Source organism: Plutella xylostella, chromosome 5 (genome assembly GCF_932276165.1).
Source record: "Plutella xylostella chromosome 5, ilPluXylo3.1, whole genome shotgun sequence".
NCBI lineage: Eukaryota > Metazoa > Arthropoda > Insecta > Lepidoptera > Plutellidae > Plutella > Plutella xylostella.
Window position 1 is genome coordinate 4,421,073 of NC_063985.1, and position 15,970 is coordinate 4,437,042.

The 15,970-nt window shown below is 38.2% G+C and overlaps 1 protein-coding gene across 1 annotated transcript; it reads left to right on the forward strand.

Annotated features, from left to right (window-relative positions):
• The first annotated feature begins 6,800 nt into the window (after positions 1 to 6,800).
• On the forward strand, positions 6,801 to 15,743 carry LOC105398284. Its single transcript, XM_011570359.3, has 6 exons — positions 6,801 to 7,201; positions 7,496 to 7,663; positions 11,180 to 11,735; positions 12,845 to 12,972; positions 13,415 to 13,553; positions 15,470 to 15,743. The coding sequence occupies exons 1-6, from the start codon at positions 6,917 to 6,919 to the stop codon at positions 15,664 to 15,666; spliced, it is 1,473 nt and encodes a 490-aa protein (XP_011568661.3). The 5' UTR covers positions 6,801 to 6,916; the 3' UTR covers positions 15,667 to 15,743.
• Positions 15,744 to 15,970: the final 227 nt, after the last annotated feature.

Sequence of the window (15,970 nt, forward strand, 5' to 3'; positions counted from 1 at the left end):
GCTTGTGACATTTATTGTTCAATGAAACTAACAGCTGCGTAATCTACATTACTCTTACTTATTAAATGTATTGTAATTAGTACGTATGTGAGTATTGTATATATGTATGTAGGTAGGTACTTTAATGTTTTAATAAATTAAACTCACAATTATTATAATTATTTTAATTTAATCGATGACTAGGCAAACGTTGTAGTACTAGATGGGGCGACTACATGCGAAAGGTGGCTTGTAGTGATTTGATGCGGAAAGCTATTCAGTGGCGAGCTTTGAGACAGGCCTACGTGTATCATCATCATCATCATCAGCCTATGTCAACCCACTGCAGGGTATAGGCCTCCTCCATGTTATGCCAAGTCCCACGGTCCTGTGCTACACTCATCCAGTTTGGTCCAGTCACTCTCCTAATGTCATCGGACCAACGGGTCGGCGGTCTACCGACTGATCGCCGTCCTTCCCTTGGCCACCACTCCGACACTGCCTTGGTCCATCTGCCGTCTTGCCGCCTTGCCAGATGCCCTGCCCATCTCCACTTCAGCTTCGTGATCCGTCTCCCAACGTCTTCAACCTTTGTCCTGCGTCGAATTTCTACGTTCGGGATACGGTCCACTAGCGAGATGCCTAGCATGGTGCGTTCCATGGCTCGTTGTGCTACTTTAATTTTGTGCATGCATGTCTTTGTGAGCGTCCATGTTTCGGCACCATACGTGTATCAGTAAACTGCTATAGGCTGAAGGAAGAGAAAAATCAATTCGTAGCTATATATGTATAATTTAAAACAAACTAGTAAGTACCTAATAATCACGAAAAAAAATTTGACCTATCAAATACTTTATGAATCTGTTATAATATCGTTTTAAACACGTTAAACTTAATTTAATGTGTTTGTGATAATACAGGGTTGGCATGTATAAGTTAACTACGTCTGTCTTGCTTTCCGTGTTACAAAAAGTCGTAGAACAACATCCCCTTCTCAGTTCTTTGTCTTACTAAATGTCAGTCTTAAAATAGCTGTGTTTATTAAGATTAAAGCCATAGCGGCGTTTATTTCAGAATGTAGACATGAATTGCCTGCATTCAACGGAATGTGACTCGTATGAGCTTTTGAGCTTACTGAATGTTAAGCCTTTTTGTTTTAAATAGTTTTAGTTTTAGTTTTATTTAGTTTTATTTATTCGGGAAACAAACAGCTTAAAATAATAATAATTACTATAAGGATTACTTTTAACACTCATGCCAACAAAGTTTCCTCAGACTAATAACACACATTAAAAGTATTTGGTGAACAAAAACATAAAATGAAAAATAACAAATGAACAAAAATTACACATAAGAAATAATGACAAACATGAGAAGGTTAACTAATCAATTAGTGCTGTTTTTACACATTTTTTGAACTGGCAGAAAGAGAGGTGGAACAAATCAACATCTACGAAATTACTATTGTATTGGCGACAGGATCTCAAAAGAAACGTGTTAGCAGCATAGTTTGTACTTCTATGAGGTACATAGAACAAGGTCCTATGTCTATTGCTTATTCTAGGGCAACGAATACTTACCTTTTCCAAGAGATAAGGCGTATCTAAGGCATTGTGCAATAATTTTTACAGAAATACTTGGTCTCGCTCTGTTCGACGTTTCTCAAGTTGAGGCAAATCTACAACGTCCTCCGTATTTTTGTATTTGCGCCATGATAAATGTTTGATAAATTTTGATTGTATTCTTTCAATCATATTCTTATAAACATTATATTGTGGGCTCCATACTGTAGACGCATACTCAAGAATGGACCTCACTAAGGCATTATATAAAAGAATCAGGGTTGAGGTACGTTTAAATTCTCTGCTCATGCGCAAAACAAATCCTAGCATACGGTAGGCTTTATCAGTAATAATCTTAATGTGACTGTCAAATAAAAGCTTGCTATCAATGTAGACTCCTAGGTCCCTCACTAAGGTCTCTCTCGACAGCGACTCCTGAAATAATGAGTATGTGTGTGTTATAATATTACGTTTACGGGTAAAAGATACAACATAACATTTTTTAACATTTAGGTGAAATCGATTTTTAACACAATAGTTACACAACTCATTAAGGTCGCTCTGCAAATCAATACTATCTTCTGTCTTTTTTATAGTTTTATATATTTTATTATTATCTGCATATAAAAGAAAATTGGATTTACGGATTGCATGTTTAATGTCGTTAATAAATATTATAAATAAAAGAGGACCGAGATGAGAGCCCTGAGGTACGCCTGAACTCACCGGAGTGAAAGTTGAGCAGAAACCTTTAACGGTAACAGCTTGAGACCGATCTCTTAAGTACGACGTAAGCCACCTTAGTAAATCGCCGTGCACACCAATATGCTCAAGCTTACGGATAAGAATGTTGTGGGATATTTTATCAAATGCTTTTGCATAATCGGTGTACACGACATCCACCTGATATCCAGAGTCCATACTAGTAGTAACATAGTGCGTGAGTTCACATAAGTTTGTCTCAGTAGACTTTTTGTTGACAAAACCATGCTGCTGACTGATAATCATTGGACGAATAGTGGGCATAATACAATCATAAACTATTTTTTCAAAGAGCTTTGGTATTACACTTAATTTTGCGATAGGACGGTGGTTCTTAACATCGTGCTTGTCGCCTCCCTTGTAGACTGGAACAATGAAGGATCGTTTCCAAACAGGTGGTACCACACCTTGAGACAGTGATAAGCGAAACAATATACACAGTGGAAAGGAAAGTGTATCATGACAGCGCCGCAAGAATATGGGAGGAATATTATCAGGTCCGGCGCCCTTGTTTATATCAATATTTTTTAAATATTTGTTTATCATATCGGCTGAGATACTGATAGAGCCTACATCAAACAGATTATTGTCAACATAATTTTTACAGAGCTCTTCAGCTTCAGATTCTGATACATCTTGTTCAAAGACTGAGTTGAAATGCTTGTTGAAAAGGTCACTAATTTGTTTTCCATCAGTGGAGCTTACATTGTCTAGGTACATTGTATCAGGAATATCTGACACTTTCTTTTTTGATTTCACAAATGACCAGAAGCTCTTACTACTAACGGCTATATTATTTTCAACCTGCTTGATATGTTTCTTATAGCAGCTCCTCAGCATGGACTTTTGTCTCTCTCTCAATAACGCGAAAGTCACATAGTCACTGTGATGACCAAACCGCTTCCACTTTTTATGAAACTTTTGCTTTTCATTGATTAGCTTTATAAGAGGTGTGGTAAACCAAGAAGGATATTTATTATCAGTTTTAATAGTTTTAACTGGAATATGTTTAGATATTACGCTATTAAGTACAGAGTAAAAAGTATCTACGGCCATATTTATATCGGAACCAAGCATTACACTCCAATCAATTGCTCCCAGCTCATTATTTATTGCTTCATAATCAGCTGAGTTATACAATCGAATAGTCCTAGCGGGGGAGCGAAGATATTTAGGAAATAAATAATGTGTGTATGTTTGTAACTGTTCGATTCTTCTTCCAGACAACTTTAAAATATTATGTACTTACTAACTTATTTATTTACTGGCTTTACCTTTATAAAAAGTAGCCTACGCCAGGGTGTCAGGTAAATTTTGTTTTATATACATTCCTTTTACTAGCCAAACTGTATACATACATACACAGGTATCTTTTTAGAGGGTCTTTTTCAAAGCTGTGGTAAAATATACGATGGTGCAAAGTCCAACACGCCATGCTACGAGGACAGCCAGCTTTCAAATTCTTGCACCCACGCAGCGCAGTATAGCTACAGCAAGCAGGCAGCGTAACTAACATAGGGACGTTTTGGAATGTTGCTAGACTTTGTTTATGTTTTTATTATTAACTAAGGTGAGTCGGGGCAAGCGCGCCATAGTTTTTTCATAGATGAATTCAACTCAATATATCTTCTCTATTTACTGACCTAAACATGTAAATTTATAAAATTTACAATCTTTGGTTATTTGAGATAATAATGTTACGTTGATTAAGTGAATATACTGATAAATTTAGGATATAATGCTAGTTTTTTAAAAACATGGAGATAGGCGCACTTGCCTCTGAAAATGGGGCAAGTGCGCCTACACAAAATAAACCGCCAAAAGTAATGCTTAGCAGAAAAACACCAAATTTACTTGAAAGAACGTCAACAAAAAAACACAATACTTTTGGGTTATTTTTGAAAATGGCAATACAAAATAAGTTACGGCCATCAAATGAAATTCGGGGCAAGTGCGCCATATCTTTCGAGTCAGGGGTTCTCAACAATCATAGGTGGGTAGCTTTTTGAATTTTGATAAAAACTTTAATGTATGTGTAGATGAAATTTTATACTGGCATAAATTATGACAAATCACAGTCAGTTTTTCTAACGTAATTACGAACCATCTAAAACAAATGCAAAAAAACACCTATTTCAAACCTATAGAAACATCCCCCAAACACGTGAACCGTACTTGGATTGTGGGTCTTTAATAACTGAACATAGTTTAGTACAGTACGGGAAAAGCTAAGCGTAACAGATTGGACTTTGTACCGTTCTTAATTAATGCGTCGTATTTAAGAGTTAAATTTAACTGCGAGCGTCACATTTAGCTTGGCCCCCACTGTAAATTAATAAAATGTATGTAGCCAAATTTTTACCGAAGATTCGGTAAGAACTCAGTACCTACCGAGGTCTTAGAGCAATAATCTGCAATACAATAACATACATGTTCCCTACAAACGCAAGGACAGTCCCGAGTCAGTTATACTATGGCAGGTTACCAATTTATATTATAAAATTAGCATAAAGTGTTCTCGAGTTGTGATACTAGTCACTTACCAAGCCTCCAGTATGAATTTGGCTAAATAAATAAAAAAAGATATCAAAGGCAATTTTGGAAATAATCGGCCACCTTATGGTTGGTAACCCCTGCCTTGGGGCAAATGCGCCATATAAAAATGGCTGGTCCTAGTACTCAGGCGCACTTACCCCTCTCGAAAATTTTTAGGTTAAGATTTATAATTGGCTAGAAAATTATTAATTTCGCTACTAAAAAGAAAAATACAAGTAAGGATTTAAAGGAAATCTTTTAAATTATACACTCACCTTATTAGTTTCCCCAAACACTGATGATTTTCTGAGATTTTAATGGATTTGTAACACGTGCTCATCTCGTAATTGATGTTAAAATGACACTAAAAATAGAATGTCCATTATCTCAAATTAGAGCAAGCAGAGCCATCTGTGATTTAAACCCGGAACTTCATTTGATTTGTTCCATGGATGTAAGATGTCGTTAAGAGTCCCACATCAGTAGTTTTTGAGATAATAGGGGGGGGCGCTCTTACCCCGTAGGCGCGCTTGCCCCGACTCACCTTAGCTGTTCCCACGGGCTACGCTTCGCCTTAAAAAGTTTTCCCGTGGGAATTCCGGGATAAAAAGTAGTCTATGTTCTTTCTCAGAGTCTAGACCATATGTATACCAAATTTCATTCAAATCCGTTCAGTAGTTTTGGCGTGAAAGAGTAACAGTCAGACAGACAGACAGACACAGTTACTTTCGCATTTATAATATTAGTTAGGATTAGTTAGGATTGATTGGTCACTAACTTTACTGTTGTCATAATTGCAATCTTCCCAAATTTTCTTAATTCATGTTAATTAATTGCTACACCAGGTTAATTATTAGATACTCAAGTACTTAGGTACTTATTTAATTTAAAATAGTCAAAAGTAACTATGGCATGCTATCAATGCTCTTGAAACTATTGAGATAAACTTAAGGTCATCAACATTTATTATGTATGTGAGCGCGTGAAATAGATAAATTGGAGCGTTTAGTTTATAAATTTAGCTGTAGTTTAGTTATCTAAATAACTAATACTATTTAGTAAAAAAAACTATTCCTTTCACTACGTAGCAGCGCTTAAATAATAAAGTAGTTCCTCAGTTATGATTATGACTGGACAACAAACCACATTTATTCATATTCATGTCCGCAGTATTCATGCATTAATTCAAACGGTACAAAGTCCACATCACGAGTCACACGACATGTGCATTGTACGTCAGCATTCTGGAACTTTAACATTCTTATACAAATGAGCTAGTTCTTCCCACTAACCATGTAGGTAACCAGTACTATAGTAGTTATAGTGGTGCCGGTACTAACCTGCTTGGTAGGTCTGTCCGCTGGTGCTAGAGGTGGCACTGGTCTCGCTCTCAGTGCGCGCGCGAGGTTTGAACAACAGGCTCCAAGGGTTGTACCCGGCCAGGTACCCCTCACCTGGCTTTGGCTTCAATTTCTTCTCCGAGTCCATCTTCAGCCAGTATTATTTCAATATAAAAACTAAAGTAAAAGTGCGATGCCGCGCGCCGGTAGTGAGGAGCTCGGCGGGTGACTCAGTTGTGTTTCAAAACAAGCGCAGACGCAGATTATGTTTTGTTTTGAGCCGAGCGCGCCCGACGGATAACGGAAACTGACGAATGCCCATTGAAAGTGGTTAGCTCGTATTCAAATGGACGTAAAGCTGAAAGTAAATTGAATTTCTTACTGGTTTATCTACAAGTAAAAAAATATACTGTTGGCGTGGTGCTTTTTTGCTAGCAAATGTTTCTTTTGAAGCGCCAAGTGTGCGTGACACACATTTATTTAATGCATCTTAAGTATTTTCTGGAATTCATGTTTTTAACACGTACCTGTGGCACAATGCGTAGTTAAAATATTTCACACCTCTATAAAAAAACTAAGCTTTGTTTACTTATATATGTCATGTATATGTCATTCACATGTCATTCTGCTACATATTAATTGGATATCTATTTCATTATTTTCTCCAAATAAAATTAAGTACCCCTCCAATTTCTACCAACTTCAACCACTAAAGCCATCTTCAACCCCGTCATCACAATGAAGCTACCGTACGTAGTATCCTCCAACACTCGGGAGGTGTACGCCACCTCATCCCTAATGAAGGAATCCCTCGGGGAAGCCTCTCGGAGGGTCATCGCTGAAGACTTCGAGTGGGAGGAGGCCGTCACCCCCCCGCCCCTCTCGTACCTCGCCGTCGTCGCCCTCTCACAGATGTTCGAGAGGCTCAACCCCCTTGATAGCATCCTGCAGAAAGATCGGGATCTTCTGATGGATTTGTACCCGGATAGTATTCCGTTGAAGTTCAGTGTGCCTTTGATTGAGGTATGAGTTTTGGAGGTTGCTCAAATAATTTAAGTACATCAATTTTGTGTGTAGCGTCGTGGTTTGGTGAAATGATTGATATTTTTTAGTGTCGGAAGAGCCTTGATTAAGAGTTTGATTCCATGTTTATTAAATGGATTTAGCCATTTAGAAGTTCTGAGCTGATTGGTTTCCATGGTCGGGGATTTTTAAACACATGTACACACACGCACAAGTTAATATCAATATCGTTCAGTCCAGATCCATAAGAGACATAGTTAAATCCACTAATTGGAATACTCGTGTATTCTTCAGGACGAACATTACTGGAAACGATGCCTGAATTCCAAGTTCCCGACACAAAAGGAACTAGGGATCACATTTTACAAGGGACGGTATCTATCTATGTGTCTCCAAGAACACTTAGAAAATGCCAATCCTGATGTTTTTGTAGAAGATGACGCTCTGGAATTGATTACATTAGTAAGTAAAAAAATAAATAATACAACATGGATCCTACCTATTGCAGTTGACTTTATGTAACAGTTGAAATACTTTATGAAGTAATAAGTACCTAATTATAGATATCGTTATCACTATGACGTTAGCTAATTACTACGGTAATTTACTAGCCAATTAAATCTTTATGCAGCATACATTTATTGATAGTTATCTTAATAATGGAGGTGACGAGTTATTTGTAACGTATGAAATACGCGGAAAAGTATTGAATACTTACAACTTACGTTTACATTATAAAGGAATTTTCCTTTTACATTGTTATTTAATAATGTAAACCAGTGTTTTTCAACCTTTTTCATGACGCGACCCCCCTGGAATAAAAAAATATTTCGCGACCCCCTTGACCCTTTCGGTTTTATATCATGTATGTATGTGTATGTTACACTGTTACAGTATTCCCAATATTCATTCCATACGACGTATTTATAATAATAATAAATAATAAATCATTTATTTCGGATTAATCCATATTTTGTAAGTAATTTATGGTCTCCATGATTAGGATTCGAAGTAGGACTCATACTAATCGGATTTCAAAACACATTATTTTACAATTACACACATCGGATACGTGTGGCCATGTACAATTGTACATAGGTACGTACGACTAATGCCATTGCGACCCAGAATTTCTTTTTTGAAATTAGCTTTTTCTTTCTGACTTTTTTGAGCATTTAGATATCTTGAATAAAAGTTTTCAAGGGTGAAATGAAAATAAAAAGAGAAAATACCTGGCTTTACAAAAAAATATACTTGTGGCCGTCGTCTTTGATCCAGGCAGGCCTCCCACGCTGCGATTGCCTATTCGTGGTCTATGCTCGAGAACTCGTTTACCCAATGGTTATCGGTTCTTCGGCAGATATGACCATTGACCAGCATACTACCACTTCAGCTTGCATATTTTGTCAGCGATGTCGGTAACCTTAGTCCTCTGACGGATAACTTCATTTCTGATACGATCCATCAGAGAAACCCCAAGCATAGCTCTGTCCATATCACGCTGAGCGACTTTAAATCGGTGGACTAGTCCTATCGTCAGTGCCCACTTCTCTGCACCATACGTCATCACTGGCAGGACGCTCTGGTTGAAATCTTTAGTCTTCAGGCTTTCAGGGATGGCCAAGAAGAATATGTGCTGACAAAGTTTTCCGAATGAAACCCAACCCAGTTGGATGCGCCTTGCAGCCTCCTTGTCGAAGTTGCTTCTGCCTTCCGAATAGTCTGCCCGAGGTAGACATATTCATGCACAACTTCGATTGTTGCCTCACCAACGATCACCGGCTCCGGCTCGATGTGAGCATTGTACATGACTTTCGTCTTGTTCCAATTTATACCCCGAAGCCTACACGTTGGGAAGCAGCATTTAGGCCACTTCCATCATCCAGCTGAGTTCCTGCAGAGATTCTGCCATAATAACGTCCGCGAAACAGAGTGGTGTGACATGTACTCGCCATTTATACAAATGCCATGTCCAGCGGCATCGTACGGACTCCTCAACTCCTCGATATAGCGCCAGTCGATTTGAAATCTCTGCAACGCTTCCGAAATTGCTCATGTCTCGATGGAGTTGAAGGCGTTTTCATAGTCCACGAAGGCTAGATACAGAGGTTGATTATACTCTTCGGTCTTCTGTCTAATCTGCCTTACGGTGTGGATGTGGTCTATTGTACTAAAACAGATCCACGATGAGATAATTTAATTAATAATAAACAAGCTCAGCCTTCGCATTTAAGAAAATTTTAAGTAAAAGTATTTTTAAAGTAAGAGTCTTTCTTAATAAATTAATGAGTACTATGTAATTGTATTTATTGTTTTTTTACTGAAGTTCCCAGTTTTTTCGCCCTTTGGCGACCCCCCTACAGAAGCTTCGCGACCCCCCAGGGGGTCGCGACCCACAGGTTGAAAAACGCTGATGTAAACGGTATAATTTACCACGGGAATATATGTATAACAGAAATGGCTGAATGGCTTGGAAAGAATCTTCTTACGCTTAACACTACTAAAACCAAATACTTATCGTTCCATAAAACCATAGCTTCTCAACCAAAAACTAACCTCAATATACAAATTCACACTTGCGACAGATCATCTTTAGCTTGCCAATGTGACTACATAGAAAGAGCCACAGAAATAAAATATCTTGGTATAATCTTAGATGATAAATTAAATTTCCATAATCACATAAACGCAGTATCTAGTCGAACTAGACGATTAATTAATATTATGAGACTTCTCAGAAATGGTGCTAACAAGGACACTCTACACTATGTTTACCTATCACTTTGCCAGCCCATCTTAACATACTGCATAAGTCAATGGGGTGGATCGTCGAAAACATATATGATAACTATTGAAAGAGCGCAACGGTCAATCATAAAGGTCATGTACAAAAAGAAAAGGAGATATCCTACCACACTCTTATATAAAGAAAGTAAAATATTAAGCATAAGAAAACTTTACATCCTTCAGGCATCGCTCATACAGCACAAGATAATTCTGAATTCTATAGAATACGAACATATGCTTTCCCAAAGAGTGTTCAGAGCCTCACCAGTCACTGCCAACACTGCATTTGGACAAAGATTTCCTCCCTTCCTTCATCCACACATATACAATAAGATTATCAAAGTAAATCCTAACTTGAAACAATGCACAATGAAAGAAACCAAAAATATATTGAGTAAATGGCTTATTAATCTTGATTATTCAGATACAGAAGAAATCTTAAGCATAACAAAATAAATGTCAACTACCTATTATATGCTAAATAAATTCCTACTTAAGCTCACATATTTATCTATATACATATATATATATATATATATATATATTTTATCTTATATAAATATTGTATGGTATATCTATATTATAATATATTTACCTATATATGTGATAATATTATTATTATTTGTAACCTATCTCCAATGTTTAATTTTAAATTTCTCATTTTTTAGATTAAAATAATTTAAGTTTTTAAAGTCTAAATAAGTACCTAAAGTCAAATAGAGATCTCATTTATTTTACCTAATAAGTTACTAATAAGTTGTTTACATCCTCACAAGGATAGAATATAATTATTGTTCTCTTTTTTAATAATAATCTTTTTCTATAATTAGTTACTTACGTAGAATTTAGAGAATTTTGTTACTTTTATTTTATTTTACACAACAGTGTACCACCTAGCGCATAACAAATTACTTTGGTTATATCTGCCTACCGAAGTCCACGACACAGGCTCAGCCTAGTGTGGACTTCACTGAAATTCCATGCGAAATACCTAATGTCATCATTTAGTATGGACGACTTGTACCTACCATCTTTATGTAATGTTTCTCACTGTATAATATTTGTCTATGCTTACATGGTGTGTAAATAAAAATTTTTTTTTTTTGATTTTTGATTTTTGACATAGCTGATAATTACACATCCCAAGCGATAACGACTCTTCTCCCTCTACTTGAACCAACGCTATTTCAGGTAAGTCCACATATTTACGAGCTGAAGCTGAGGCAGCTGCGCATGGTTCGCCAGCCGCGGCCGCCGCCGCTTACTGACGAGGTCGTCGACCGCTGCCCCTGGAGCGTCCCCGCCGTCCACCACCACATCCCGCTAGAGCTGGTCCTCAACCAACTACACAACCTCAAGGAACTGACACTCGTCTTCGGAGTCAACAACCTCGAAGAGAACTACGAGCCCAGACTCTTCGAGCTCTCCATCGCAGATTGCGAGTCGCTCTGCATCGGATTAGAAAACCTACAACACTTCAGAGCACTCCGAATCAATCGGAGCAACCTGGATTGTTCCAAAGTGAAGGTTATTCTGCAGCGGCTAGTAAAAAAAGAGAGTATAGAGGAGCTAGATTTCAATCATTGCAAGATTGGCGACCACGGGATGAAAGCGTTGGGGGGGTTTATTTCTCTACACAACAATATAAAAGTGGTCCGTATCGCCAACAATCGGTTCGGGGCGGTCGGGGCGCGGGGCCTGGCGTACGCTCTGCAAATGAAACCAGCCGCTCCAATTGAACTCATCGGTGAGTGGTTCTGCTAGCCTAGCACGGGGGACATAAGTTTTCCGTTGCACTCGCTCTGGAAGCCGCGCGATGTGAATGAGCGCGACGCAATACTTTTGTATATCTTGGCGTGTGCGTCTTGTGCCCCGTGCCAGGCCATCTGTTTACAAATAGGTTTATAACTATTTCCTTGTTATTAAGTATACATTTAATATTTTGTTTTGCATATTTAGATTGTCCGTCAATGACTTACTAGTTTTTATTAGTTATTTTGCCTTTCGAAACCAGTATTGAAAGGTCAACCGGTTTATCGAACATTGATAAGTAGCAGTATTTTATGCGAGAAGGTAAGTTTTGTAATACCAAACAATAGCAGTTATCAGTAACATTTCTCAGTAACTAAGTAGGTATACCTACAGAATATTTAAAACATAATAATAATAATATTTAAAATATGATAAGCACATATCACTATCATATTACACTTGCGTGAAATTACGCGTGATACCAATGTTGTTATTACAAAGTTAAGTATCTCAATTAACCTTTCAGCTCTTCAAGTAAGTACCTCAGTATCTCGATAATAAATATTTCATAGCGACCGATTTACTCCCAAGTCCCACCGTATAAGTTTTAACCTCGAGTTGAAAATGGAACAATACAAAAAGTAGCAACCTTGCAGTGTTTCAGCAACTTTTATCCATGTCATATTTAGAAGTAACTAGCTTTTGTCCACGGCTTCGCATGCGTTTAATTCGTAGTAAGTAATACAATTGGCCTAATATTATTATGTAAGCATCATTACATAGTATAAAACAAAGTCCCTTTTTCTGTCCTTTTAAAACCAGGCAACGGATTTGGATGTCGTATTATAGTGTCATTTAAGATGAAAGTTTATGTATAACTAATAATATCAGAGTTTTTCTGTACTGTATTTATTTAAAAGTGTTAAGTACCTACTATAAATATAAATTTTCCTCTTAAATCACTCTATTTACCTATTTACAATAACCGCATCAAAATCCGCTATGTATAATTTTAAAGATCCAAGCAACAGTATAAGATACAGACACACAAAGCGACTTTTCTTTCCACCATTTCGTGATAGTAAACTCCCTTGAACTCTTCAGACTTGAGCCTGAACCAGCTGTGTCTGGAGAGTGCCTGCGCGCTGGCCGCCGCGCTGGTGCGGTGCCGCGAGAAACCGCAGGCCCTACTGCTCAACGCTTGCGGGTTGGAAGGCGCTTCGGCGGAAAAAGTAACAAGTTTTTTATACTTACTGTATGTTTCTGTTCTTGTCTGCTAAAAAGGGGAATGATTGAAGAAAAGTAGTCTAGGACGTGATGCGTATATTAACCTTCAGTGCAGACTATACCAAAGGCCGTATACAAAAAGAAAGCTGGTATCTTATAAGCCCTTACTTTTTCATACTTAGTAAGCGGTTATAAGCTTCCAGCTTTCTTTCTGTTTACTGCCTTACGACACGACTTTGGATTTGGACTGGTATAATAAATATGCATAGTAAATATGAATAGTAAATGCTTTTAGAATTTAATCCACCATTTGTACAGTAATGTGCACACAATACTCGTAATTTTATTGTACCTATACAATTTGATGTAATTCACGAAAAAGTAAACTTCTTATACGCTCCGACCTTCAGTAGCACACCTACTACATAATGTTATCCTACACTCCAGATAGTGGGTCTCCTGGGCCTTAACCGGGGGCTGACGCGGCTGGACCTGGCTGCCAACGACCTGTCCGGGGCGGAGGAGACCCTGCTCGACGCGCTCGACCAGAACCGACGCCTGCTGAAGATGGACCTGCGGAGCACCGGTCGGTATTTAGACTGTTTTTAACAGCATGCGGATTTGATTCCGCACGTGGTATTGCACCGCACGCGTTCATACAAGTATGTATTCATTGTAACGCGTGGAATATGCACGCGAGACTCAGGAAAATGCCATTTCTCTTCCGTCCGTGATGAAATCCGCATTGCTCTTAAAACAACCTTAAGGGCAAGTGCGTCTACTTTTCAGTTAGAATAAATAGTCAAGATTATGGGGTTTTTGTAGGCTTCATTCAGAATGGCCCCTTTTGGCTTAGTATACCACTTTTGCAGCAACAGGGTTGTATTAACTTAACAAATTTATAAACATGTATGTTATGTATCTTTTCGCGTTCCTGAGATAAAGGGTTTTGACGGAGAAAATTTATCATACTTATAAGGATTCCGTTTTAACCTTTTGTATTAAGTTATTGATTCAATGTAACGATCCTCACTTCTATTAGAAGGCCAAAATTTTCTTGGAACCTTGCAGGCCAGCTTACAGGAAGGAAACCGCAATAATTTCCTAATGCGAAAACGGGACCTATTAATTTGTCTCTCGTTTCAAAAACGAAGCGATGGCAACTCGATACGCGCGTCTTAATTGGAACCTCGTAACGAGCTCGCGTGCCCGATATCTTGTTGCGGCCCACAAGATACGTGGCCATATGTACAGACAGCAAAAGAGACAAGGATATCCCCAGCGCAAACAGTTTATACATTAGGATTATCATAAGAGTCATAGGTGAGGGGTTGCGAGTTGAAGAATATTTATTCAACGCGTATTATACACAAAGACTTTTTTTATAAAGAGCGTTTTTAGGGTTCCGTAGCCAAAATGGCAAAAACGGAACCCTTATAGTTTCGTCATGTCCGTCTGTCCGTCTGTCCGTCTGTCCGTCTGTCACAGCCGATTTACTCGGAAACTATAAGTACTACAGTGATGAAATTTGATGGAAATATGTGTTGTATGAACCGCTACAAAAATATGACACTAAATAGTAAAAAAAAGAATTGGGGGTGGGGCCCCCCATACATGTAACTGAGGGATGAAATTTTTTTTTTCGATGTACATACCCGTGTGGGTTATCAATGGAAAGGTCTTTTAAAATGATATAAAGTTTTCTAAAAAACATTTTTCTTAAAGTGAACGGTTTTTGAGATATCAGCTCTCAAAGTCGTAAAAAGTATGTCCCCCCCCTCTATTTTTATAACTACGGGGTATAAAATTCTAAAAAAAATAGAGGTGATGCATGCTAATTAACTCTTTCAACGATTTTTGGTTTGATCAAAGTATCTCTTATAGTTTTTGAGATAGGTTGATTTAAGCTACGGAACCCTTTGTGCGCGAGCCCGACTCGCACTTGGCCGGTTTTTTTTGTTATGCGTAGGTACATATATCAAAATAATTGTCACTACATTTAAATATGAAAGTGTAAATCACAGAGGCTAGATACATGTGTCTTTTCCTGATTGTACTTAGTACACCTACTTTGACCTATCGTTGTTATGGTGTTCATACTGCAAATAAGTTGTACGTAGTTTACACGTGTGCCATAGAAGCGACTAGAAATGGAATGCTCGGAGTTCAAACTCCAATTGCTATCATAATATTATTTATGATCATTTGGTGATGAGCAGATGACGCACGAATTAAGATCGGGCCAAAGTCCAAATGAGCATGTGTGGATGCGTTCTGAATCTTTGAAATGTACTCGTACGCACTATGATAGTATTAGGAAAATCTATGCTGCCACGGTTTCCGCAGTAGGTACTTAAGTAAAATTTTAAAATACGCAACTATACACCTGTGACCTGCCGGTCAGTTCACATCGGACTTGTGTTGTGTCACTTGTGTGCAGTAAAGACTGTACTTATATTATATCCCTCAAATAACTCGCCACAAAAATCCCTTCCATTCCAGGGGTGTCAGAAGAAACAGAGCAGAAAGTGAGCGAGCTACTGGATCGCAACCGGCGGCTGATCGGTCAGGAGACGGAGCCGAGTGAGGAGATACCGCCTCTGTACCTCAACCAGCCGGAGTACCTGGTGTGGGAGTACCACCCCGACAACCCGGACCACATCCCGGGCAGGTACCCGCCCAGGGTGCCCGAGGTCTGATGCCCGGGATAAAACTGTCGTATTGTTATTCTGGCAAGTTATCGTTTTTCATAAATAATATATTGTTATTCTGGCAAGTTATCGTTTTTCATAAATAATATAAGTAATAAATAATACAATACAGATAGGGGGTGAGTCAGCTAAGTGCCTTTTGGAAAATCGTGAAATAATATTAACTCCCCCAAGGTAAAAAGTCAGGTGACAAACTTTGGCTGCTCAATGGAGAATCGCGATTTTTTCGGATTCGGATCGGAACCAGAGGTGCCCCCTTTGAGCTTACTAAATTATAAAGCAGGTTCCATTT